This window comes from Helianthus annuus, chromosome 7 (assembly GCF_002127325.2).
Source record: "Helianthus annuus cultivar XRQ/B chromosome 7, HanXRQr2.0-SUNRISE, whole genome shotgun sequence".
Taxonomy (NCBI): domain Eukaryota; kingdom Viridiplantae; phylum Streptophyta; class Magnoliopsida; order Asterales; family Asteraceae; genus Helianthus; species Helianthus annuus.
Genome location: NC_035439.2, coordinates 136,012,721 through 136,014,372, shown reverse-complemented (window position 1 = coordinate 136,014,372; position 1,652 = coordinate 136,012,721). Strand labels below are relative to the sequence as shown.

The following is a 1,652-nucleotide window of genomic DNA, read 5'->3' as shown; positions in this document are numbered from 1 at the left end:
ACAATGTATATCTTATATTAATTGCATGATTTTTAAAAATTTTCAAAACGTAATAAACTAGGAAATTGAATCTTCTATATTTGAAATGTAACCGACAATCATTTCTTAAAATAATATGTGATTGATTGTCTTTTTTAAACTTCCAAAAATACTTACCAATCATTCCAAAAAATTTACATTGCGTAGTTTATAAATTAGTTTACGGATTAATAGATAATACTTGTATACCACTTCAATGGAGAACAATAAGATTACTATGTTCCGGTCACTCGATGCTCACCTAACTAACTACACCATCAAGGCGAAGATCATATCATTGTGGCATAAAAAAATGAATGGTGATGAAAAGCAAGTATATCGAGTTGATATGGTTTTGATGGATGAGGAGGTTACTGTTTTTATTTTAGTTTACGAAACTTCCTAACAATTTATTATAGATTTTTTGTTATGCATGTTGATGAATTTAAATACATTATGTAATTTTGATTTCAGGGTTCGTTTATGCAATGTAGTTGTTTGAACAAGCTTTTCAAACGCTTCCTCAAGCATTTGGTTGTTGATGACTGTTTATTGATTTACAAACCATCTCTTGCGAAAGATACTACAAAGATAAAGGTTACGGGAAAGGATCAGAAGCTATCTTTGTATTCATTCAGTTCTCTTCTTAAAATAGATAATTGGTCTGGGCCTCGGTACTATTTTCGTTTCACTGATTTTAAATCTGTGTTGACCAAAAAGGTTCCAGCGAATACTCCTATAGGTATGGATTATATACCAGTTATAGTTAACTTGTCTGTATTTATATCTAAACTATGTTAATACTTTTTAAAAAGTCAAACGTATATTAAACTAACACATCTTTATTTTTCGTAGATTTTCTTGGATATGTGGTTGTGTCTTATCCTATTGAGGATGTGGATAAAAAGGATGGCACTAAAACCAAACGAATGAACCTAACTCTCAAAGATCTCCAGTACTCACTTTAAATACATTACATATATATACATATATATATATTTTATATTATATAAGCTTTTATTCTTAAAATGTAAACAATTTATTGTACAGTGATACCAAGATTAGTCTTACATTATGGGAAAACTATGCAATCGAGATGTCCGATTACATGAATGGTAAGGACCGAGAAGATCATGTGGTTCTTCTTGTGCATTTTGGCACGGTAAACATCTATCAAGGTACTCATTTGAAATAAATTTAATCAAGAAACATAGAAAATTTTCATCTATTTTAATTTCTTATATATATACTAATAAATAAATATGCTATTTATGTTCCTTTTCCATTTGCATAACGATGTTCAGAAAAAGTTGGCCTTACCAATATGTTTGAAGCAAGTCGTCTTTTCATGAATTCTGATATTGATGAGATAAGAGAGTTCAAAGAAAGGTATTTCTGAGTCATTTTCGAATTAAAGTTAAACTGTCATTTTTGATTTTTCTTTTTAAATACATTACTCCATTTATAGGTATGTTGAGAAGGAGTTTTCTCAGTCTTCTTCAAGTAAACAGTCATGTTCTCAAGTGATATCTAATGTTGAAGAACAGTTTTTAAATGCTGGTGACTTTGTGTTCAATGCTTTCATTTCTTCCATTGAAGTGGTACATTTCCTACATCATGTATTTAATCGTTAA

At 29.4% G+C, this 1,652-nt stretch overlaps 1 protein-coding gene across 1 annotated transcript; it reads left to right on the top strand.

Moving 5' to 3' along the window:
- The first annotated feature begins 235 nt into the window (after positions 1–235).
- On the top strand, positions 236–1,652 carry LOC118480278 (replication protein A 70 kDa DNA-binding subunit C-like). The gene is made up of 6 exons (XM_035975045.1): positions 236–388; positions 493–760; positions 874–973; positions 1,069–1,196; positions 1,323–1,407; positions 1,487–1,652. Exons 1-6 carry the CDS (start codon positions 236–238, stop codon positions 1,650–1,652), a joined length of 900 nt encoding a protein of 299 aa, XP_035830938.1.

Coding starts and splice junctions, on each gene's coding strand:
- LOC118480278 (XM_035975045.1), top strand. CDS start 236: ATGGAGAACAATAAGATTACTATGTTCCGGTCACTCGATGCTCACCTA. Junction 389..492: donor TGGTTTTGATGGATGAGGAG/GTTACTGTTTTT, acceptor TTTTGATTTCAG/GGTTCGTTTATGCAATGTAG. Junction 761..873: donor TCCAGCGAATACTCCTATAG/GTATGGATTATA, acceptor TATTTTTCGTAG/ATTTTCTTGGATATGTGGTT.